This window comes from Apodemus sylvaticus, chromosome 13 (genome assembly GCF_947179515.1).
Source record: "Apodemus sylvaticus chromosome 13, mApoSyl1.1, whole genome shotgun sequence".
NCBI lineage: Eukaryota > Metazoa > Chordata > Mammalia > Rodentia > Muridae > Apodemus > Apodemus sylvaticus.
The window spans coordinates 26,041,332-26,066,294 of NC_067484.1; the positions used below are offsets into that span (position 1 = coordinate 26,041,332).

General features: G+C 37.4%; 1 protein-coding gene across 1 annotated transcript in view; it reads left to right on the forward strand.

The window, feature by feature from the left end:
* The window catches only part of Dcc (DCC netrin 1 receptor), a 1,165,761-nt gene extending 1,150,576 nt beyond the window's left edge, over positions 1–15,185 (forward strand). Inside the window, exons 28-29 of the mRNA XM_052155825.1 lie at positions 6,492–6,634; positions 10,686–15,185. Of these exons, the coding sequence (XP_052011785.1) occupies positions 6,492–6,634; positions 10,686–10,775 (233 nt within the window). The 3' untranslated portion in view covers positions 10,776–15,185. The remainder of the gene's footprint in view (positions 1–6,491; positions 6,635–10,685) is intronic.
* The last annotated feature ends 9,778 nt before the right edge of the window (positions 15,186–24,963 follow it).

Consider the following 24,963-nt stretch of genomic DNA (forward strand, 5'->3'; position numbering starts at 1 on the left):
GAAAGAATAATTGTCACCTCATCACTACAGAAAATCACTTACCATAATGATCTTACTTTTTTAATGAGTATGAATTAAGGTAGTCTCTAGGCACACCTGTGTTGTAGTATAATATATTAATATGGCAAATGGTGTCTAATACATCAAGCATCTGGCCATGTGTTAGGTAGAAAATGTATCTAAGAGGTTTCTATAGCAATAATGGTAAGCCATGCCTAAGCATCACATTTTCTCTACATACAAAGCTTCCAAAAATGTACTGTGATAAATATTAAGGATGACATGAATAATGATGATCTGGCAAATTCTGAAAGAATATTTATTATGTATGTTTCTTATTGCAAAATAAGAAACTGCTACAATTTCCTCCATGATAAGCTAATCCCTTTTGTTTCTCTGATGGACAGATTTACTTTTTTTTTTTTTTTTTTTTTTTTTTTTTTGCAAATACTTACAATAAAAAGAACTGATTTTCAGTGTGTTCTGCATCTATTGTATGTATCTGGTAAAATTCACAGACATAACGTTTCTTTAAAAACACATGGGAAGCCTTAAAGCTAGGAGTAAATCTCTTGTTCTTATCGGCTAGGAAGCCTAGATTACAAACTGACAAAAAGGTACAACTAAATACATAGAAAAAAAAAGAGTTATCAGGATTCATGAGAGGTATCAAGACATAAAAGGTGCCCTAATGCTTTTGTGGGTATGAAAGATAAACTCAAATTTACCCAAAGCCTGGAAACCTTTGTAGGTACATAAATGAACACAGCTGATAGGATGTAGCTCAAAGCAGGAATTCGGCTGCCTGCTGGGACAGAAAAGGATCACTAGGTACTGTATCACCCCGAGCTTTAGATCTCTGGTGGTGCAAACCGCCAGGGGTCTGCCTGCACTCAGGAACTGAGCACATAGGCAGTTCATCTGCAAGCCAGTCCACCGCGGGACCTGTGTCCTATGTGAGAATCAACAGAGGGAGTGACCCCACCACAACATCTTCACTCCATAATAGAGCAGACAGAGAACACCTGGTTGACCTTGACAACCTAAGTATAACATTGCTTGAGGCAAGAATGAAAAGGGCTCCAAAGGCACAAAAGAGGAAGGCATCATATCAGTAATCTGTGCCAGAGGAAATCCAGTCATCCAGTGTTGCAGAGATAACCTTAAAGATCCACAGTAGGTTGAAGCACCAGCCAGTGACAATAAGACCATCTAACACCTGGGAGAACTAGATGGCTAAAGGCAAACGTAGGAACTTTACTAACAGAAACTAAGGCATTATGGCAGCATCTGAACCCAATTCTCCAACAATAGCAAGTCCTGGATACCCCAACACACCAGAAAAACAAGATTTGGATTTAAAAATCACTGGTCATGATGCTGGTACAGGAACACATGAAGGACATACTTAAAGAAATTCAGGAGAAAATGCATCAAAAATTAGAAGCCCTTACAAGAGAAACACAAAAATCATTGAAAGAAATTCAGGAGAATACAAAAGCCAATAAGGAGGAAACGTAAAAATCACTCAATGAAATACAGTTAAAGAAAATGCAAAATGCAAAAAGCTTGTAACCCAAAATATCTTTAACTGTTTAGCCCATGGTTTCTCTGGTATCTTTGGTTTCTGAGATTCTTTCTTCTATCTCTTGTATTCTGTTGTTGATATTTGAGTCTATGGTCCCTGATTTCTTCCCAAGGTTTTCTATCTCCAAAGTTGTCTCCCTTTGTGCTTTCTTAGTTGTTTCTACTTCTGTTTTTAGATCCTGGAAGTTTTTACTCAGTTCTGTCATTTGCTTGTTTGTGTTTTCCTCTAATTCTTTAAGAGATTTTTGTGTTTCCTCTTTCATGACTTCTGCCTGTTGATCAAAGTTCTCCTGTATTTCTTTGAGTGATTGACTTTCAACCTAATGTCATCAAAAGAGACATGGAAGGTCACTACTTGCTGGTCAAAGGCAAAGGACACTGTCAAAAGGACAAAACATCAACCAACAGATTGGGAAAGGATCTTCACCAACCTTAAATCCGACAGAGGGCTAATATCTAATATATACAAAGAACTCAAGAAAGTAGAAACCAGAGAACCAAATAACCCCATTAAAAAGTGGAGTACGGAACTAAGCAAAGAATTTTCACATGAAGAACTTCAGAGAGCTGAGAAACACCTTAAGAAATGTTCAACATCATTAATCATTAGGGAAATGCAAATCAAAACAACCCTGAGATTTCACCTCACACCAGTCAGAATGGCTAAGGTCAAAAACTCAGGGGACAGCAGGTGTTGGCGAGGATGTGGAGAAAGAGGAAAACTCCTCCACTGCTGGTGGGATTGCAAGATGGTGCAACCACTTTGGAAATCAGTCTGGAGGTTCCTCAGAAAACTGGGCATGACACTTCCTGAGGACTCTGTTATACATCTCCTGGGCATATATCCAGAGGATTCTTCAGCATGCAATAAGGACAAATGCTCCACTATGTTCATAGCAGCCCTATTTGTAGTAGCCAGAACCTGGAAAGAACCCAGGTATCCCTCAACAGAGGAATGATACAAAAAATGTGGTATATTTACACAATGGAGTACTATTCAGCCATTAGAAACAATGAATTCATGAAATTCTTAGACAAATGGATGGAGCTGGAGAACATCATACTAAGTGAGGTAACCCAGTCTCAAAAGATTAATCATGGTATGCACTCACTGATAAGTGGATATTAGCCTAGAAACTTTGAATACCCAAGACATAATCCACAAATTAAATGATGTCCAAAAAGAATGGAGGAGTGGCCCCTGGTTCTGGAAAGACTCAGTGCAAGAATATAGGAGAATTCCAGAACAGGGAACTGGGAAGGGGTTGATGAAGGAACAGGGGGAGGGAAGAGGGCTTATGGGACTTGCGGGGAGTGGGGACCCAGAAAAGGGGAAATCATTGGAAATGTAAATAAAAATATATCAATAAAAAAAGGAAAAAAAAGCAGGAATTCAACAGATGAATTCATTCTCGAGTTCAACAGCAGTCTGTTTTTGAACTATTAGTTTGGCTGGGCTTTTTATTTCTTCTGTTTTTTTGTTTGTCTGTTTCATGTTTGGATGGCAGAGTCCTTAGGTCTTCTGGTCTGTGTATGAAACTGGAGGGATGGGATAGGGGACATGTTTCTTGAGATAGAAACATGCTATATAGCCAGGGTGACTTTGAACATTTGACTCTCCTACTTCCATCTTCAACTTGCTTGGACAAGAGAGGATAAACTCACAGAAAGAAAATTAAAGGTAGTCATGATCATGACAGAGGACTGGGAGTTTTAGACAACATTAGTTTGAAATAATGCTGATGCTTGGTGAAAGCCCCCATGCTGGTGCCTGAAAAGGTTATCCTTCTCTCAATTCCATCCTCACATGGTTGGCATTCATCAATAGTGAAGAAACCAATGGGAAGCACTGGAATTTCAACTTGGAAATTAAAATTAAGTTAAAATTGTTACTTTTAACTTTCTTTGCAACTGACTAGGTTAAAATTGCAAAAGCACTCCTACACTGTCCATTGTACATGCTGAGGATATATATGTATGTATCCACTATTTTCTGAAGCAAATTTATAATCTCAAAGAAGAATAGCAAAGCAATGTCTCAATCCAGTTAAAAGAGAAAACTCAAAAAATATAAATAAATAAAAAGCGTAATGCATAGCACCATGCCATGGCTATTTTGTGAAGTTTTAACCACAAAACTTCTTTTGCCAAATGTGTATCTCCATTTAAATATTTTATTACAATTCATATTTCATCTATCTGTCTGTCCTTCTATTTATATCAGAGCTATGAATTGAACCCAGAGCCCTGTGTTTACTAGGCAATTAATCAAACCACAGTGAATGTCTCTAGCCAAATAATGTAAAATACACATTAGATGTGAGTATCACATGAAGATCTAACTGACAATTCAGATAGAACAGGCTTTTTAATGGCTCCATTCAGAAGTAAGAGTACGCCAGGAATACTGTATGTGTAGTTACAGGCTACAGAGTTAGGAGAGAGGTAAATGCAATATGCATGTGGTTTGTTTGCATCTCGTGAAGATAAGCTTACACTACTAATACTAACTTTATACTAACTCTATAAATGGAGATTTGACTATCACTGGATGAGAGAATAAAGGTAGTAAAACTTTTTCACAGATGATAAACCCAAAATGACTGTATCAACTATTTAAAATTCTGCATGGTAGATTTGTTTTATCCCAGAAATTTACCTCTTCTTACTAATGATTAACTCAAGTTGCAACTTTTACAAGTTTGTTGTTGTTGTTGTTGTTGCTGTTGGTATGTAGACACAAGTGCAGGCACACCTGACGTAAGAGTATGATTGTGGAGGCCAGAGACAATTTTCAGAAGTTGGTTATCTAAAACACACACACACACACACACACACACTCACACATACACTCACACATGCACATGTGCACACGTATACACACACACACTCTGCCACACCATAGGTTCTGGGGATGGACCTCAATTGTGTATTTTTATAGGATGTCCCCATTTAAGATTATATATGTTTGTGTGATAGGCTATAACAGAAGAAATGTGTTATGAAGATTATGGCAACATTATGCTTATAGTTAAGGAACCTTGTAATAGAAATAGGTGAAGTCAATGCTAGAGTACATTGATGTTATAACTCACTATGGCATTCATTTACAAGGGAAAATATTCAATCCTCAAGCTGAATATATGTTTTGAACTCCATTAATGTCCACTTGCACAGTTTCCTGAAAATGCTTGTCTGGATAAGATAAAACAATTTATTAGTTAAGAAACCTTCATTTAATTAGGGCAATCAGATATCATTTGGGAGAACTATTTGTCCAAATGTGGAAATTTGAGGTTACTTGATTTTGCTCCAGTCTTTACAACCTCACATGTAAACTCAAAAAATAATACTTAGAATTATTTTACTAAGGAAATTTCAATAACTAGTCCTTTATAGGATTTGTGTGTGTGTGTGTGTGTGTGTGTGTGCACGTGCACACGCATGTGTGTGCATTTGAGAGAGAATGTCAGATATCATTCACACATTAGACATAGTCTACCTGTTCTGTTTGCAAAAAGGATTTCTCACTGGCCTGAAACTTGCTTTCTGAGTAAGACAGGATTACTAGATAATGGGCCACACACCGACTCTGCCTTGCCAGCACATGCTAAATCAACCTTTTACATGCGTTCCCAGGCTCAGACTCAGGAATTCACAACTGAAAATGTAAGATCATTTTCTCCTTTCTCCTTCCTTTCCCTTTGATGGATGTGTGTGTGTGTGTGTGTGTGTGTGTGTGTGTATGTGCATGTGTGCACATATGTGTCTGCACATGCATGTGGATGTGTGTCTTAAATATATAAATATAACCTGTTCAGTCTCTATAATTTGTATATGTATATTTTTTTAGGGCTGGCTATTTACTATTGGTTAAGCAATTGATGTGCTCTTCCCCAAATAAGGAGTGAGAGAAGGCATTTCTCCCACTTTCAGCATTCCTTAGTTGCCTCTAGTTCTTCATCTGAGGCTGAGGCTGCATGAGTTTGGTCTCTTCCACATTAGCACGGCAATTGCTCTGGTCCTTGCTCGGGGATTATGTTAACTGGCAGCCATGTTGGTGAAACTTCACTAGGGTGTAGCCTCCCTAACACTCTATAATTTTTGTGTTAGAGCTCTCGGTTTCAGTGCTCAGTAGACATGACTCTTTAGTCATGTGAGATGTGCTAGTCAACTCAATAAACCCTTATAAACATGTATTGCAAGTTAAGCACAACAAAGCAGAAATATCACTATATAATTAGCAGAGTTTTAGAGTACATTCCAAAATAATTTAAGTAAAAAACAATTCATTCTTTTTAGTAGTATGGAAAAATTGTCATTCAATTGACTTCATATTTTTACATTTTTGATGAATATTAAAATATGTTTTTGGCAGTTTATTCTAATCAGGACAAAACTGATTCATTTTTGTTCAAAAGATAATTAATAAGAAAATATTCTCAGTTTATCCATGCAAAACTTTGTTTTACTGAAATGCCTAATATTTCCTTATAGATCCAGCAAGTATTTCTTATAAGCTCATGTGTCTTTGTCTCAATTTAAAGATTATTTTTGAGTTATTGTACTGCTCTTTGCAGACTGAACCAAAGGCTTAGCAGACAATGAGTTCACATGATACTCTGTAGGTTGTGATAAGAAGTCAGGAGCTCCCTTCCTGATTTGAAATCCACTTGAAGTTAGTTATGACTCATAGAGCTTTATTCGGCAAGGCCTTCTCACAATCTGTCTTCCATTCAGGAGAAATAAAATGGCTCCATTCAGAGTGTCAGAATCAATCACCACACATAGAATGAACGACATGCTAAAGTCAACAGCAGCCTACTGGATTTGGTCTACAAGACAGAGATTGTTCCTTGAATGTTTTATGCATTACTTTCATCACCCTGTGTTTTCTATTCCAGGACCTACCCTTCCCAAGACTCATGTTAAAACGGCCTCCCTTGGGCTAGCTGGAAAGGCAAGGTCCCCCTTGCTTCCTGTGTCTGTGCCAACAGCCCCTGAAGTATCTGAAGAGAGTCACAAGCCAACCGAGGATCCAGCCAGTGTAAGCTTTGGTCACAGTTAAGCTGTTCAATGGGATGTAAGGCAGTCAGTGCTGATCATTATATAGGGACATTGTTCTTACACCTAGCTTGTGCTTGAATGTGAAGAAAAAAAAGGAATATATACCCAAAGTTTAAAATAAAAAATTTTTTATACTTAAGAGCAATGTTATATACAAGAATTTTAATTACCTCTATAAGTTTATACAATTATATATACATGTTTATATATACATGTGTATGTCCATAAATGTGTGTGCACATAAGAGTCTATACACATATACACTCACACACTCACACACACACACACCCTGTGATTGCCATGAAATATCTTCAAATCCTAACTGAAAGCTATATTCTAAGGGATTTTTTCTAAGTCGTCATTGCTTCTGAAATCATAAAATAGCATGTACACACACACACACACACACACACATTTCAGAAGAAAATACAAAATGAAGAAATTAAAGTGTTTGAAAAGAGAAAACTTGTAGAGATTGAACAAAATTATTCAAGCTTAAAGGGAGTTGGGCAAAAGAAGTGAAGGGGTAGAGAAATCTCTAACAGAAAGGAAGGCTGTCCAGAAACGTCACATGGAAACCTCTAATCTTCCAACACAAGATAGAAAATCAAGAGGCCAATATAACACAGTTATATGAAGGGGAACAGTTGTTCAGGTATTGAGCAGCTAATGGGGACCAGAGGAGTGGATAAGGTAAGATGGGGGTTAGACAAAACCAAGGTTATATAAGCAAACGTTTGGAAATAATGCTGGTGTGTAAGCTAACTAAAAATACATTTTGAAACTAAAAAGAAAGGTTCATTAGTTAAGGAAGGGAAATAATCTGTTCTAAAAGGGAAGACAAAATATTAATAATAAAATAGAAATAGAAATTTTGAGGGGGGGAATGTTGCTATCAAAGGTACATCATGACATATGAAAGTGAGGCTGCCTGAAGACAGTTTAGGAATGTTGCTGTGCTTCTGAGTAGTGTTCAAGAGGAAATATTTAGAAGACTTTCATAGAATTAACATATCAGATACCTTGACTATCAAGAAATGCAAAGGGAAAAACATGAGGGGAAAGGTAATATTCCTATCTTGTTACTTTTGTGGGTTTTTTTTTCAAGCATGGGTTGTGAAAAAAATTGCTCTTATCAACTAATTCCTGTTACCTCATGCACTGAGACTTAGACCAAGTTTCCAAATGTTACAATGATAAAAATTTAATAATACCCAAAGATAAAAGCGGCAACTATAATCAGTTCTTGATAAGTCTATAAAACTACCAGTTTCTTTGGCTAAAATTATTTCCATCAGAAATCTGATTTTCAAAACAAAATGATTATTTTATTTGAATAACAAGTAATACATTTTTTATGACTTTTTAAATTTTTCAACATGATCATACATTTTGAACCATAAAGTAATACCATAAACATAAAAACCAAGGAAATTGGTAATGTGTATCTTTTTCTGAATATTCAGCAGAAGGACATTATATGTTTAACACACCTTCCACAAGATTAAAATTTCAAGGCACTTACTGCTCTCTTGTCAAGAGCACAACTATTTATTTCAGTGTATGTCTAGTCACATGATTTGTGGCCATATCCAAAATTAGGTTAAGATACTAAATTTACAAAGTGCTTCTTATATGAGAAGTTCTCATTCTAATGTCAAATGGCCTGTTTTACACTGAAGGGTCACTGAATATGGTGAATGCAAAGGACAGAGCATTAAAAGCAAGACATGTATATGAAAGGAAAAACAGAAACGGGGCACACTAGACTAACAGCTTCCTATAAAGTAATAATGTGACCCCTTGTATACATTTAAAAATTTCTACGTGCCACATTAAAAGCATAAAAATTAAAAAAAATGTAATTTAATGTTATCTTTTGTTTAATCCAATTTTTAAAATATCAACACTTGATAAATATAAAGTAAATGTCAATTAGGCATTTTTCCTTAGGTTTTCACATTATGCATTCATAATTATGTGTGTGTCTCATAAGTGAAACACATTTCATCTTAGAGTAACAGTAAAACTTTTCAAGAATTTAATAGCTGCATTCAGATAAGCCACCCAGACAAACCGAACATCAGACCTGAAAATGGTTGACCAGGAACCATCCAGTAGCTCCAAAGGCAAAGGCTGATAAAGCTCTGAGTTTGAGGTCAATCTGTCCTACTTAGAGAGTTCAGAGCCATTCTGGAGCACATAGGGAGTGAGAGCCTGCCTTAGAAAGCAAAAGGAGAAAAAAGAAGAAGAGAAGGATAAAAGGAATCAGGAAGTGAAAAAAATGACTGATAAAGTAATCATTTCACAATTTCACTCTTTTTAAACAAGACTGTGCTGAGCCAATGGGTTACTTTTCAATCCTTGGTCAGTTCTGAATATTATATGACCAAACTATTCATTAACATGCTCATAATTCTAAAAGAAGCTCATGGGTTGATGCCATGTGCCCTTGTGTCTTGAACGTTTTTCTGTCGACGACAGGTTTCCTGAGGATCCTGGAGAACAAATTCTTCTGCAGGTCTCTAGCTATGATGGGCATTGACTCAGCAGGATTAGAGCACTCTCTGACCATGATATTAAGTAATGCTTATTATAATCAATTATATTTTATTAAGTACAAATCATGATTTGGAACATTGTCTCAATCATATAACTAATTAAAAGGGATGGTTGAGAATAATCCAGAATTTCATTCACACCTATGTTTATTAAAAGGAGCTATATTTAAGAGAGGAAAAGGGGGGACTTATTACTTATTGATTATTTGCCAGCAGGCAGCACTGACATATTGGACATATTCCCATTTGACAAATAAAGAATAACTAACAGTAGCAAGTACATAAATGTTCAAATCATTTCTTTATTAAAGCAAAAGTTCTAAGGCCAATAACTGAATGGACTAGATAGGTAGAAATACTGGAATGCACAAATAGCATCCAGCAAGGAACTCATAGTGAACAAAAGGTGATCCATTCAGTTAGAGTTGTGCAGGTAAGCCTCTTAGTTTATACAGAATTTATATCATACTGCAAGAGTTCCTTCACACCTATGCTAAGCACTTTGGACATAAATGTTGTTTCCACTCATGCGCTAAAGTTATAATCTATATATTTCTTATCAGTCAAGAAATTACCAAGTTGCCATGTAAAACTTAAATTCTATGTCATGTTATTTAAAAAAATACTGATGATGTTGATCTTTGGATATTCTTAAGATACCAATTTATAGATAGACTATCAAAATGAAAAGGAACTATTGTATTAATATGAATAACAGGTCACACACTTGAACTATAGAACCTCTAGGGGAAGGGCAGCCCAGCCTCTGGGATGGAAATTCAGGGTTGGGGGCCAGGTATGCCAGGTAGGGACTAAGAGATGCTTGGAGAACCTGGAGGCCAGGCCTGCTTTGATATGTAAAATATGCACCCCTGTGGTCCCTTATCCTAGAGTCTAAAGCCCACAGAGAGAAGGCATAACTTGGTTGAATATCTGGTTTTTAAGGCAGCTATTATTTTTTGATTAGCAGAAAGATTTAAATTTCTAAACAAAGATCATTTTTGCACAAGGTCTATCCATTGACTTTTCTTTCTTTGAGAATTCATATGTATGTATGTATGTATGTATGTATGTATGCATACAATCAAATCCATCCTCCATATCTTTCCTCCAACTGTCTCTTTAACATTATAGTTGGTAAAACAAACAAATAAATTTTCTTGTTCATTACTACAAAGCAAGCCATTGGAAGAATATGAGTTAAAATAGTGTATTTTTAACAGTGAAACTATTTTCCCCTATTAATGTATAGAGTACAGGGAAGCAGTAGTCAATTGTACAGGGAAGCAGTAGTCAATAGCTTATCGGTAGCTCTTTTTCTATTACAAGTTCATTGAGTTCTACCTATCGGTCACTATGTCAAACTCAAGAATAATAAGTGACCCAACTTACAGCCAGATACTAAGTGGATCCTTGAAGAAATGAGCCTAACAGGACCTCATCCCGATTCTCTTCTCATTCTCTCTCCAGGTATATGAACAGGATGATTTGAGTGAACAGATGGCAAGTCTGGAAGGGCTAATGAAACAACTCAACGCCATCACAGGCTCCGCCTTTTGACACGCATTGCCAAATTGTTGAGTTCTTCTGGGAACTTTACAGCATACCAATTATCCATAAACAGCACACCTGTGTCCAAAAACTCTAACCAGTGTACAGGTCAACCATCTGGACCATTCAGTTAAGAAACATCTGAAGCACTTCAGAAGAAATCAGCATCCCATCCTATATGGACATCAGGAATTATACAACGATGGTCATGAGGTCCCGAAGATGCATCTTCACTGCAAAGTCAAGGTTGAAGCTGCTAGCATAGTTCTGGGTCTTTGTCACTGCAGGGACCATGGTGTCATAACTAATGCCTACATTTTCCTTCAGTGAAACCTTTCATTTTCTATGTAGGTCTAGTCTCACAAGTGCATTATTTCAGCCTGTACCATGCCATAGCAAATCAATACAAACAAACTATTTTTTTTCAACTACAGAGCATCCATGGTAACTCTCCCACTCCACAGCACCAAAGGATTAGATGTTTTCCTGACAACAACATAAAAAGTAAATAAGTGAATAAGCAAATGGCAGTGAATGCTTGTTTATAGCTCAATCATTCCATCTCACACAAGTGACAGATGTTAGTGAGTGGGTATAAACTTTTTACCAATTTTAGCAATTTGTAAATCCATCTTTGATTAACGTTTATGTATAGCGAGTAGAAACTTAAAAATCCTCAACTGATGGCATCCTGCCAGCAACAACACCTTTCTAGAAGGAGAATACAATATGCAATCTTCTCAGACACATAGTGATTGTGTACTTGAGCTTGTCATAAGACATTTTTCGATTTCAGTGGCTTCTATGCCATCCCACACTGTGATAGCCTGTCTGGGTTTCACTAAGGCTTCTTCTTCAGGAGTTTGGCCAGAAGAACTCCACCATCCTCCATCCCCAAGCATTCCCCTACTTCTCCTGGGCAAGTAGCCTTAGATAAAATGGCAAATTCCATGCGTCATATATCCTGTGTCCCCAATATCCCTCTGTGGAGATAGTAGACTTCCTAAGAGCAAGCTCAAAAGAAAGAAAAGGAGCATGAAAAACCATATCCCAAGGCTCCTTTTCATGAGTTGATGTCACTTCCACCAATAGCATCTTCACTGAGCTGTGCCAGGCAACATTGACAGATGTTGACCACAGGTTCTGTTGGCAAGGCAACCTTCCATCCCATGCCTAAGACAGAGTCAGGGAGGAGAGAGGGTTGGACGCCACTTCACATCTACACATCATAACTCCTGTAGGTATTTTTTCAAAGCAGCATCTTAAACTGTGGACTAGAATTCTAAACTTCTATTGCCATGTATCTACAGCTTGAAACTAGCTGAATATAAGAACATTCTGTGCATTCCCTTTTAGTCCATGAATTTTCAGCTGTATTTGGAGTTAATCCCTATTTATGCAGCTGAGTCTCCAAAAGGGAACTAGTTTGCATATTTATCAGTTAGGTGACTTGAAAACGCAATGAGAGTTTCAGCTGAATTCTTCCTTTCAGCTCTGCCTTTGATTTCAAGCTTGAGTAGGTCATAATTTTAAAAGAGCATGGCAAGGATCGGATCTTTACAACCTAATAGCTCCTTTTATTAGGTGAGTAATTATATATGAATCCCTGAATGAAATATTTTGAGCAAAATGGCACTGTAACAGAAATAATAATTCAGATTATTTTTTTACAGTTTTATGTCGGGAAGGAAATCTGATGTCAAAGAGAGGGCTTGTTCAAATGGTTCATTAGAAAGTCTGGTCCATTTGCAAATGTTTCCTTCAATAAGAGTGCTTGTTCAATTTACTGAGACTTTTTTTTTCTGGAAGTACTTTCGAAGAACTATGTGATATTATTCAATGGGACAGAATGCTTTGGTTTGATATTTGGGCACTGAGGTAGACAACCGACACCCAACTGACCTGAAATAAAGCATTTCTCAACATCAAAGAATACTTTAAAAATAATCCACTACTTCAAACTGGAAAATGGTTATTGAACTTCTAGAATGCATTCCTCTGTCTAGTATTTTTGGAAAAGGAAAAAAAGAAACAACACTTTTCAGAAGGCATTTGATATGCATGAGAGTCAACTCAAGTTTTGGGTTGGGGTGTGCTACAAACCTCAGATTTCAAATTTCAGGGAATGAGTTAAAATGAAAGCTGTTCTGTAAACTCTAATTGGAACGTCAAGACAACCAGAAATTTTACAAAACTCGAGGCTTTTTCAACCTGTCAATGATGTCAGAAAACATGATCTTTAAAAGTCATTGAAAGTATGCTCTCTATTTTTAATCATTTATAGCTCTTCCACACCCCTTGAAAATTTCAGTTAACAAATATAACAGTTTATTTTAGCAGTTGGTGATTCTAATAAGTCATATTGTCATGCTTTGACTATAGTGGAACCATTTACATATTCTCAGGAGACTGTTTTCATTAGTTCAGTGATTTTAACATACAATTAGTTCAACACAGCTTCTGCAGAGCTCTTGTTCCCATAATCTTTCCAGCGAGTCAGACATGTACAGTAAAATTACCCAGGGTTCTAGAGAACATGTGAATTCCTATGTCTGTGACTGGTGTGAGGCAGCCTGACTTACTCTAGCTTATGAGTCTAGCTCATTCCATAAAGGACCCTTTAAACTTAAAAAACTCTTTGAGCCCCATAGGGCAAAGCTGAACAGGCATCCAGCATCTCTGCCAAACCGAGTCAGTTCTCTGGGAATGGGAAAAAAACATCAAACTTGGCAGGAGGACACAGGTTTTTATACACTTGCATTTATACAAATGCAAAGCAAGAGCCTTCTTTTAAGAACTTTGCTATTTTTTTTCTATTTCATTTTGATAAGAAAGTAATTTTCACTCCTCCAGAAATTTCTGTATTTGTTTAAACTGACAAAAATAAAGAGGGCTCAGAATATATTCAAAACATTTGTATAATGCTCTAGTCAAAAGTTAAGCATTTCTTAGTGCTTATAGCTGCCTATATAATAGACCCATAATCTTTAGAATATTTAAATAATAAAACTTTATATTTGGCTACTATTAAATACATACTCAGTTCAAGAACACAGAAATAAAAAAAATTAAACCAATGATATAAGAAACAGACTTATTTAGGGCATTCTTTTAGAGATTGGATGTAATAGTAGTTGGGGTTCCTTCAAAATAAAGATTGTTTAAGAGGAGGGCATGTGCTCCACACTCTGCGAAGGTGGCGTTTACAAGGGGAGATTCCAGACATTTTTATGTCAAAGCTTGTCCCTCACTGGCTTTCCCATGAAACAGCTTCTCAAGCACAGGTCTTTCCAAGATAGCCTCAGAGTGTTCTCAGACACGACAGCCGAAACTTCCCTCTCAGTGAGAAGCATCTCCCAACTTTGTATAAAGCATATCTTAAAGTCACCTACCAGTGGGGCACAGTGTCTCAGACATGGTAGATGCACAGTAAGTCTCACAAAAAGTTACTTCTTAAGAAGCTTCCTACCATTTTACATAAAATCTTATCTTGGGTTCTAGAAGTTTTGGAATGCTTATTTCCAGTGAGGGAAGCAAAGGAAAATGGAAAACTCCCAAGTCTTGGCTGAATTTAACAAAATAAAATAATGTGAACTTCAAAAAGACACAGATCCATAATATAGAATCTGTATATTCTCCCTTTCTTATCTAGTTCTTTTTATGCAACCAGAGGCTATATCCAAGGCCAAAGTTTAGCACCATGCCTTCATATACATGGGTTTATCTTCTTACTGTGATTTCAAGAATTAAAGAGCCCAGGGCACTGTGGATCCCCAGAAGCTACCACACACACAAATACAAACTTCCTTTTCTAAACTCAAATTCAAAGCATCATCTTCATAATTTGTATTCATCTTATGATTTTCAAAAATCATTTAAATATTACCCAGACAAGCTTTGGACTTTAGTATTTTTAAAGTCATTTGGATACTTGAGAAAATCAGATAGGTGAAATACCCCATCTAACCAAATATATATGTCCCCAGGCCTCATTCTACCTTGTTAGTCATATAACTGCTTCCAAAAAGATTTGATTTGTAACAGAAATGCTATTATTTCTTGTCAGTGACGTTAAATAGGAGACAATGCCTTGCCCATCTCAGCAAATGAACATAACTTCTGATCTGGTCCACCCTTCTGCCATTGGATAACTCTTCACTGGGAAGACTTCCAGCAACACAGCAACTCTGAAGGGTGTTTTTCTCTTGCTCTCAGCTTTGTGCTTTACCATCTTATGATTTTTATTTATTTTTTATTTTTTTTGGTTGATAGGAGAGCAACAGCAAAAACTGTGTAAGAAATAGCAAACACAGAGCCATGGGCCAAGGGATCTCACTGTGTGTTCGATGTGTATTTTCAGAGGCAAGAAAGGAATGTTGGTGAGGAGGAAAAGTGTGTTTTTTATTATTGTAGGGTAAACCCGACAATTCTGAACTTTGTGAATTGTCAGCTTGTTTGGGGGAAGGGCGGGTGGGTACGAGGGGGTACTTTTTATAAGTAATATTTAATTTATTATTTAGAAGTGGCTTCTTTTTTGGATAATTTATGATACAAAGGGAGATATGGTTGGAACCTAGGCATGGCTGTTAAAGCTGCAGTGTTTTGTATCACAGAAGGACTGCTTTAGAAATGGACTGTCCAGTGCTGGGCGTGAGGAAACATCCAGGCCAAGCAAAGCCTTCACTAAAAAATTCCAGCATCTCCACCTTCTCCCTATCGAGAGTTTCAAAGAAGATAACACCAAACCTAAAATAACTCGGATAGCATTTTGCAAACCAGTGCTATTCATTCTCTCAAAGGGCTTTGCAACTCAAACTATTAGTGTGATAGTGATGTGCTTATTTGGTAGAAATGGGTATACTACAGCTTTAATAGCCTTAGTGGAAAGAGAAACTTTTTGTTGTTACAAAACACTTTTTCTTTCATAGAAAGGTGTTTTGAGCCTACAAAGAGTCTCTTGGAATTGTCAGACTCTAGCATTGTTAACCAAATTAGAGTAGTGGTTGCAATATTTAAGTGTAAATGTTGTTCTATGAGAAAGGAAGCTTGCTTACAGTTTAAAAACACGACGACTGTTTCTACACACGAACTTGTATACTACTACACAAGGAAAAGGGGGTTTTGTAATCACTGTAGAACAGTCTCCTATTCATTTTTTATAGAAATGTTATTCCAATGGTGCATTTTTTGTTTAATAAATAAAGTTTTGATACAAAATTCTTTATTCATCTTATTCCTAGTAAGTGACTCTTCTTCTCTAGCTCCCAGCTAACATCTGCTCCTAGGTCTGTACTTAGGCCCAGGACACCCACAATCAATCTTTTATTAACATTGGTGGTGGTAGGTTTTCAGTACTTTGTCGTACCTTATTACATCCTTATACATTTTTCTGCACAGTCCCAGTTAGTATTCAATCATGGCTGCTAATATCTATACCCATTTTATTGCAGCCCTGTCCCAGGCTGACAGAATTTGATTTACACTTCTGCATGGGAAACAGAAAACTTCAGATCCTACCTTACACATGGCAAATAAATAGTTCAAATGCTTTCCTCTAGATCAACGGTTCTCAACCTGTAGCTTGCAACCCAAAAGAGATCACATATCAGATATCCTGGATATCAGATATTTCACATCAGGATTTATGACAGTAACAAAATTATGGTTATGAAGTAGCAACAAAATAATTTCATGGTTGCAGGTAACTACATGAGGAACTGTATTAATTCTGTATTAATTGAACTGTATCATTATGAAGGTTGAGAACCACTACTCTATAAACAGAGACAGAAATCTCAAACTACTCTTTCACAACCTCATATTGGGTTCCAGGATTCACAAATTACATAAGCACAGATCTGTCAGACAGGGATAGTTTATTGAGCATAAGCTTTAGGACTGATTGACCAGAGCCTTGGGCCAGATTTGGCAACTGAACTGTGACACTGAATTAAGATCTTATCAGCTTTTTAAGCCAAAAATCTACAAACATGTGTGCCAAGTTATTTCACCAATCAGGATCTAGGTACATGGGGATTTTGTTAGAAATATGCCTTTGCTATATATTTGTCCTGCTCCCATTGGTTGAGATATTCCACTATCACAAAGGACTTTGCTCATCTAATATTCCTGCCTTTACTAGCTGTACTGGCTGGTTTTCTGTGTTAACTTGACATAGGCTGGAGTTATCACAGAGAAAAGAACTTCAGTTGAGGAAACGCCTTCATGAGATCCAGCTGAAAGACATTTCTCAATTAGTGATTAAGAGGGGAAGGCCCATTGTGGGTGGTACCATCCCATAGTCTTGGGTTCTATAAGGAAGCAAGCTGAGCAAGCCCGGGGAAGCAAGTCAGTAAGTAACATCCCTCCATTTCATCAACCCCTGTATCCTGACCTTTTTGAGTTGCAGTCCTGACTTCCTTTGGTGATGAACAGCAATGTGGAAGTTTAAGCTGAATAAATCATTTCCTCTCCAACTTGCTTCTTGGTCATAATGTTTGTGCAGGAATAGAAACCCTAAGACACTCACCAACTAGGATGTTGGTTATTCGTGTACATGTATGTGCGTTTCTGCCAAATAGGATGCCAGTTCCCAGGGAGGTCTTGGAAAATTAAACTTTACTAGAGTACTACCCCAAATGGAAGTCTATTTTTTTTAATAGTTTCCTACATCTCTTATGAAGGGGTCCATTTCAAGGGCAGCATATAAAGGCAAATACCATGAAAGCTTACACACATATGCAGAAAGTGCTGCTGGAGGGGGTTAGAGAGATGGCTCAGTGGTTAAGAGCACTGACTGCTCTTCTGAAGGTTCTGAGTTCAAATCCCAGTAACCATCTCACAACTATCCATAATGAGATCTGATGCCCTCTTCTGGGGTGTCTGAAGACAGCTACAGTGTTCTCAAATATAATACATAAATAAATCTTTAAAAAAAAAAGTGCTGCTGGATGGTTGGTTCCGGTCCAAGCTTTTTGTAGGTAACTATACAAAGCAATTCTGCTGACTTGTATCATGATTGGTTTCCAAAGTCATAAAACATAACAGAATATGTAACCAACTTAACATTAGAAAGTTTCCTAGTAACAGCAGAAACATATGAGAAAGTTTCCTTATAATGGCAGGCTAGCCAGGTAACAGTTACCTAGGCCTTAAAATTGTACCTAGGCCTTCAGAGCTCACAGTACTGAGAATGTATCTGTGTTTAGCTTTTGTCGTTTTCTCCCTACCACAACTGTTCTAATGCTTGCAACTGGAGGCATTTGTAATAAAGCACCATCACACACATCTTCATGGTAGGGCTTGTTTTCAATGAATTCACCCGCAACAAGATCACTCTAAATCAATGAAGCATTTTTCCCATTGTCTTAATATTTCATTTTAAGACAAACCAAGAACATGGAGATACATGTGTCTTTCCTAATATAGAATTATGAATATCCAAAGATTAGACTAGACATTGAATTAAGGTGCTCTAGAGAAACAAAATTTATAGAACATACATTTGTGTGTGGGGGGGGGGGGCAGTTATTAGAATAGCTTACAGAGTATGGTCTCAGCAGTCCAACAATAACTAGCTCACACCAAAGAGGCTGAGAACCTGGGAGTTAACTGACCACCAGGATGGACATCAAAACAGTCCCTGACACTGGATTTCTGGAGTGCCTCTGGTCTTCAGTCAGTGTTCATTCTAACCTTGGAGAATGAATACTGCAACCACAGGATAGATGAACTTTCTGGCCAGAGTAAAGGCAAGTATGCAAGAGGCAAAAGTCTCTTTTGGCATATCCTTTTACCTGGCCTGCTACCAGAAGGTGCTGCCCACATTTAGGAAGGACTTCTATCTAACCTAGAATTTAATCAAGACAGTCACTCACTAGATTAGTGATTTGGATTTAGTTAATTGCCAATCCATTCACATTGCAAACTAAGATTAGCCATGTCCACCCCTTGTCAACTTCAATTCCAAGCACATATCTAAAAGAAAATGAGAAGGCTCATCATTTTGCCAATCAAAAAATCATTATCATACACACAGCCATAAATGTATAATATACATGTGTGTGTTTGTGTGTATTAGAATTGATGAAATTCCTTAAAGAATGGTTTATCTTTTAGTTTTAAATAAGTAAAATATGATAATATAGGTTTGGTGTATTTAGCCATTGAAATGATCTCAAATGACATTACATTACATTGTAAAGAAATAGGGAGAAGAAAATGCAAATATCTGCTTAATTAATGTGTATATTGCACAAAAGTGGTTTTAGAAAGGACAGGATGGAAACAGTCAGGTCAATTCTGAATGAAACTTGTCATGTAACTTTAGCTGATATTTACATTCTTTTATTACCCATTCTGTATTATTTCTACTCTTAGCTCCCCTACCCAAAACCAGATATTCATTCTTTCCCTGGAGATGTGACCCCCTTGTTTCATCACTGAAGGGTGTAAGACATTCCTCATTCTGGCAGAAATACAAGCCCATTCAACTCAAAACTTCTATGCTATCAGTGAATAGAATAATGGGAAGATGAATCACTTACTTCCTAGAGAGTCACTAGAGGTGATAGTAGCTGGTACCACTCCCACTGCTACCCCTTGATTCTTGGACCTGTGAGACATGGCTGTATGAGAAACTGGCATATTGTGGATGATGATTCAAAGCACATACAGCCTTCTCTATCTCCCTGATCCTGACTGCTGCTATTTAAATGCTGCTGTAACTGTATTCTTAACCATTCCACCATTTTAAGCTGACTGCTTCAAGATGATGTGGAACATGATAACGCCAGTAGATTCCATTACTATGGGTCCACTACTGCACCTTTTGGCTGTGATGTGAATATTTTGATAAGAAATGATACTGTGTGGAATAACAGGATGAAGGATAAGGTGTTTGTTGACCATTTGTGGACAGTTGTTTAGGCAGAAGCATTCCAGGCAGGAATTAAAATTTCATGATCAAACTAAGTATCAATTCCATTAATTATACAGTGCTGCCCTGGAAGTGTCTCGATGTAGTCAACCTAAAAGTTAGTCATTGTCTTGCTACACCATGAATTGGTGGCATATAAGGGATCAGTGTTTGTTTCTGCTCCTGGCAAATACGGCACTCAACTGCAAAAATATCCAAGTCATTATTGGTAAGTTATCAAGTCCACACATAAGCCCTCTTCCATCACTGCCACCATGGCCATTTTGTTCATTGGCCCATAGACAAAGATCAGAAAGGCTAGAGAAAGAGCTTGCCTGCAAACAGTTTTGATCATCCTAGCTATTTGACTACTGAATTCCTCCTCAGCTTGTGTCCTTTTTTGATGAGCATTCATATGGGGCACACATATTGTCATGCCCTTTGCAGATGCCAATTTAGGTACTGGGAGTCTCCCGGCCTGGAGAGGGTAGAGACAAGGGCACAGAGTAGGACTCTGGGGTGGCTTTAAAGTCTGAGGGTCTCCCCACGTTCTAGCTTTCTAACTATACTGAAATGCTGATAACTTCTAAAAAGTCCTAAAAACTTTCTTGCTCTTTCTGAGAATAAAAAGCTGCTGGTTTAGGCTATTAACACCTGTAGCCTAAGGAGGATTAAGTAATATGGCCTTTGTCCTATCTAGGCAGGAACTTCATGGCTCTAACTTTTAGCCTGCTAGTTGGAAGTCACAGGGGGGAAAAAAAGGACATTTTGAAAAGTGATTATAGCGTTTATTTCTAAGTTGTAAAACATTTCCTATGAAAGCTATCTAAGAAAAAGGGGGAAGACAGGATGGATGGGGAAAAGGGGGATAAGACAAAATTCTTTTCTGGACTCTTTGTCCTCAATACTTGAACAACTTTCAGAATACATCATCACATGTTTAAAAGTTCATCACAAGTTCACACATAAAAGCAAATCAAATTGAAATAGAAGTGCATATCCATTAGGAGTAATTATCTGGCTAAACATCCACCACCTGTCACAATATATGTCTTCCCAGATGTTTCGCCAACTTTCCAAACATGCTCCTTCCAAGTCCCTGTGTTCCAGGTAGCTCTATGGGCTTCCTCTTGCTCCTCCCACCATGCCATCAATGGCTGTCATGTGTCTCTGGATTTGCCATTCACAGCACATGCATGCAGTTTGTCTCCTAGGTTCAAGCCAGCTACAACCCATAGCTGCTGCTGTCCTAATGTTTGTTCTATGGTACAGTTATCTCCAAAATGCCATGGTCTCTGCAACTGGGTTTCCACTTCACTCAAAGTCTCTCTTAGAGACTCTGACCGCAGAGCATGGTGCCAAGCCTCAACTTCACCCCCCCCCCATTAACCCTTCAATTCCAGAACCTTGACTGCACCTCAATAACATCATCTCCAGGCATGTCTTTCAGAACTCTAGCCCTGAAGTACCTGCATATTAAGCCTCAGATGCTTCCCATGATTGCTTCATGCCTTTTAATCCAGTACCACCTGGCCAACTCTTAGTATCATGTTGAGCTTCCAGCTGTGGAGCCTCTAGATCATAGCTTTCCTTTCATGTGCTGATCCTGAGGATACTCTCAGGAGATTTTTATCTCAAAGGTTCTGCTCTCTGTTAAACATGACGGATTCTTCTACCCCAGTTGTCCAGAACAACAGATTCTTAATTCAAAATATCAAACAGCCCTCAAATAATCTTTAAATGAGGCCATGGAGGAGTGCTGATTTCTGGCTGCTTCCTAGGGCTCTTTTCAGTCTGCCTTTGACTAGAATCCAGGATCAATGAATGGCCCAGGGATGGCACTGGCCACAGGGAACTGGGTATCAATCAAGAAAATGTACTGTAGGCTTTCCCACAGGCCATTCTGGGAAGGGAACCTTTTGTTCATTGAGGCTTCCTTTTCTCAAATACCTCTAACTTGTTTCGAGCCAAAAGACATAAAACTAGGAAGAATTCCCACCATGATGAGATTCTAGCCTTATGAAACCATAAGGCAAAATGAACTCATCATTAACTAGTTTTGGTTGTGTTGTTGCACAGAAGAGTAGTTTGTGATTAATGTGTAATCAGTTTTGAAACAAAGTAACATTTTAATTAAATTTTTGTTAAATATTTGGGCCAGCAAGGAGGATTCTGTAATTATTTGCTGCAAGGGTCTTATAGTCTTCTCATTTTCTTCAGCCCATTACTATTCCATTAAAAGATGATTTAAAACTCTACAAGGAATTGGTAAACCCAGTTCACCTCTGCTAAAAATGTCAATGGGAATAATTGCTGTGTTAAACTATGTGGAAGTTCCTAAATAAGATATGTGTTACTATCTGATCTTGCAATGCCATTTCTCCATATTTGTCTAAAGAACTGATACTAAAGACACTTGGAAGCCTGAACCTCCCACATGTTCCCAGAAGTATTTTTCATAACATCACAAATGTAAAATTAACTCAAATGTATATAGAATGCCAAAAGGGAAATGTGAAGTACATTAATAGTTTGGAAGATCTTTTATGTGTTTTAAAACATAATAAAATATTTTCACATGTTGCAAGTGAATAAACCTTTAGATTTTGTGCTTAGTAAAACAAAGCAACACCCAAATACACATGTGATTACACTGATATGAGATTCACAGAGAAGTAAAACTCAGAAACAGAATAAACAGTGGTTGTCAGTGACTGCAAGTAAGGGGCAAAGAGTAGTGTTTGCTTGATAGTTATAGATGTTCCATTCTGGTAGGTTAAAAATATATCTACACAATGGAGTACTATTCAGCCATTAGAAACAATGAATTCATGAAATTCTTAGGCAAATGGATGGACCTAGAGAACATCATACTAAGTGAGGTAACCCAGACTCAAAAGATGAATCATGGTATGCACTCACTAATAAGTGGATATTAACCTAGAAACCTGGATTACCCAAAACATAATCTACACATCAAATGAGGTACAAGAAGAAAGGAAGAGTGGCCCCTTGTTCTGGAAAGACTCAATGAAGCAGTATTCAGCAAAACCAGAACGGGGAAGTGGGAAGGGATGGGTGGGAGGACAGGGGGAGTGGGGGGGGGGCTAGGAAAGGGGAAATCATTTGAAATGTAAATAAAAAATATACCGAATAAAAAAAATTTAAAAAAAAACAAAAAAAATATTTTTGAAATGGATATGATGAAGGTGAAAAAACAAAAATGTAGATACATTTAATGTCAACGAGCCACACACATCAGAATGCTTGACATGGTAAATCCTATGTTACCTATAGCGTACCACAATTTAATATCTCCAAATAAAAATTTAACAGCCCAATTCTATATGCCAATAGGTACCCTAGGAATACTTACGTTCAGTGTTATATCTGTTACATCAAAGTCACTTGCACTTACTATGTGATGACAAATGGAAGGGAGCATAAATCACCTTCCATCCATCCATCCTTCACAGGCACATGGGAATCACTTTAGACTCAGTTTTTGTAATCATCTCTTACAAAGAAAGTTATGTCAGAGAAGGCTATGAGAGATGCTTATTTCCAACAGAAAATAGACTATTTAAAAAAGTTAAATAATTTTCTGGTGCTTGGTCTAGGGAAGAGAAACTTAAAGAATAAGCTACTTTCTCTGCTGTAGACATTTTAAGGAAAGATATAGAGAATGGCTAGGAATACTCTCTAGAACATTGGTTATTAAACTATATACAAACCATAGTGTACATTCCCATGAATATAGGAGTATATACATATATACATATACATATATATGCACATATACATATATATACATCCATAATACACACATATACACAAACATAGATATAGATATGTATGTTTTTCTCATATTTTATATATGTGTGTTTTATGTGTGTGTATGTATGGATATATATATATATATATATATATATATATATATATATATATATAAAATCTGAGAAAATAATGAAATAATCTACACAAATTAAGAACCTTCAAGAAACCAGGCTTGCCTCTTACATAAAAAAATGTCTCCATGGCTTATTTATTTATTTATTTATTTATTTATTTATTTACTTTGACGTTTTTAAGCTGTTCACTATTCTTAAAATTCTGCCTGATATACATTCTGTGATTTTTTTCTCCTCACTTTTATCTTTGTTACACACAATGCTTTCCTCTAAATGTGCTTTGTACCCTTTCAGGTGGACTCTTAACTCATTAAAGCCCTGAATATTAACTGTTTAAATTACCAGATCCATGTGTAGCCCTATCGGTGGACCTAGAACTCACTACCTAGCCGTGGCTGACCTGGAACTCCAGATCTTCCTGCTTCATCTTTCCAAGTGATGGGTTAACCAGTGTGTGTGTCAGGCGGGCACTAAAACTGCCTTTTATTTATTTATTTATTTATTTATTTATTTATTTATTTATTGGTTCTATTCCAATCTGTTCCTTTAGAAGGATATTTTTTTCTTAATTGCTTATTTTATTTATTTATATCTCAAATGTTATCCCTCTTCTCAGTTTCCCCTCCACAAACCCCCTAGTCCCTCCCCTGACCACCCTGCTTCTATGAGGTTGCTCCCCCAACAACCCACCCATTTCCACCTCAGGCCCCCACCATTCTCCTGGATAATCTAGCCTCCACAGGACCAAGGGACTCCCCTCCCATTGATGCCAAATAAAGCAGTCCTCTGCTATGTGTGCAGCTGGAGCCGTAGGTCCCTCCATGTGTACTTTTTGGTTGGTGGTTTAGTCCCTGGAGCTTTGGGGGGGGGGGGGTCTAGTTAGTTGATATTGTTTTTCTTCCTGTGGGGTTGCAAACCCCTTAAGGTCCTCCAGTCCTTTCTCTAGCTCCTCCATTAGGGTTCCCTGCACTCAATCCGATGGTTGGCTGCAAGCATTCACATCTTAATATGTCAGGCTCTGGCACAGCCTCTCAGGGGACAGCTATACCAGGCTCCTGTCAGCAAGCTCTTCTTGGCCTTAGCAATAGTGTCTGGGTTTGGTGTCTGCAAATGGGATGGGTCTCCAGGTGGGGCAGTCTCTTGATATATATAAAATACAAAGTAGTTTGCCAAGAAAACTTTCAAGTTATCAAATACAGACCACAACAACTTCATGCATCTGTAGTGATTGCTGTGTGAACTCTCAAAGGAATTTTTTTCTTAATTTCTTGTTTCCCAGATCACAGGTATGTGAGGGACCAAAGAACCGTAAAGCACAAAGAACATGTTCTTCCTTTCTTTTCTTTCTTCACTTATGACTTTTTAAAGA